This window comes from Penaeus monodon, chromosome 15 (genome assembly GCF_015228065.2).
Source record: "Penaeus monodon isolate SGIC_2016 chromosome 15, NSTDA_Pmon_1, whole genome shotgun sequence".
Taxonomy (NCBI): domain Eukaryota; kingdom Metazoa; phylum Arthropoda; class Malacostraca; order Decapoda; family Penaeidae; genus Penaeus; species Penaeus monodon.
In genome coordinates this window covers 38,005,392-38,005,651 of record NC_051400.1, presented here as the reverse complement: position 1 = coordinate 38,005,651, position 260 = coordinate 38,005,392, and the positions used below count along the sequence as shown (strand labels likewise).

At 51.9% G+C, this 260-nt stretch overlaps 1 protein-coding gene across 1 annotated transcript in view; it reads right to left on the bottom strand.

The window, feature by feature from the left end:
- The window catches only part of LOC119582018 (ecdysone-induced protein 74EF-like), a gene marked incomplete at its 5' end in the record, with an annotated part of 12,442 nt that overhangs the window by 9,236 nt on the left and 2,946 nt on the right, over positions 1-260 (bottom strand). Inside the window, 1 exon segment of the mRNA XM_037930219.1 lies at positions 104-211. Coding sequence (XP_037786147.1) covers positions 104-211 — 108 coding nt within the window.

The window sequence follows — 260 nt, the reverse complement described above, 5'->3', positions numbered from 1 at the left end:
CGGAGACCGCACAACACGTCTGACAAAGGAAAATGCTACACTTCTACACCCCTACACATGGGAGGAATCTCCCGGACGACGTGCAACAGCTGACGTGACGTACCTGTGAGGTGTAGTCTGGTTTTGGACTCGTCATTACTGGTGTGTCCACTGGAGGAGTCCACGTCAGATACGCCAGAGTCCGCCGGCGAGGGGGGAAGGGACCCTCCTACTGGAAATGCAGAAACAGAAAGAAACCAATAAATATCTCAATTAACAAC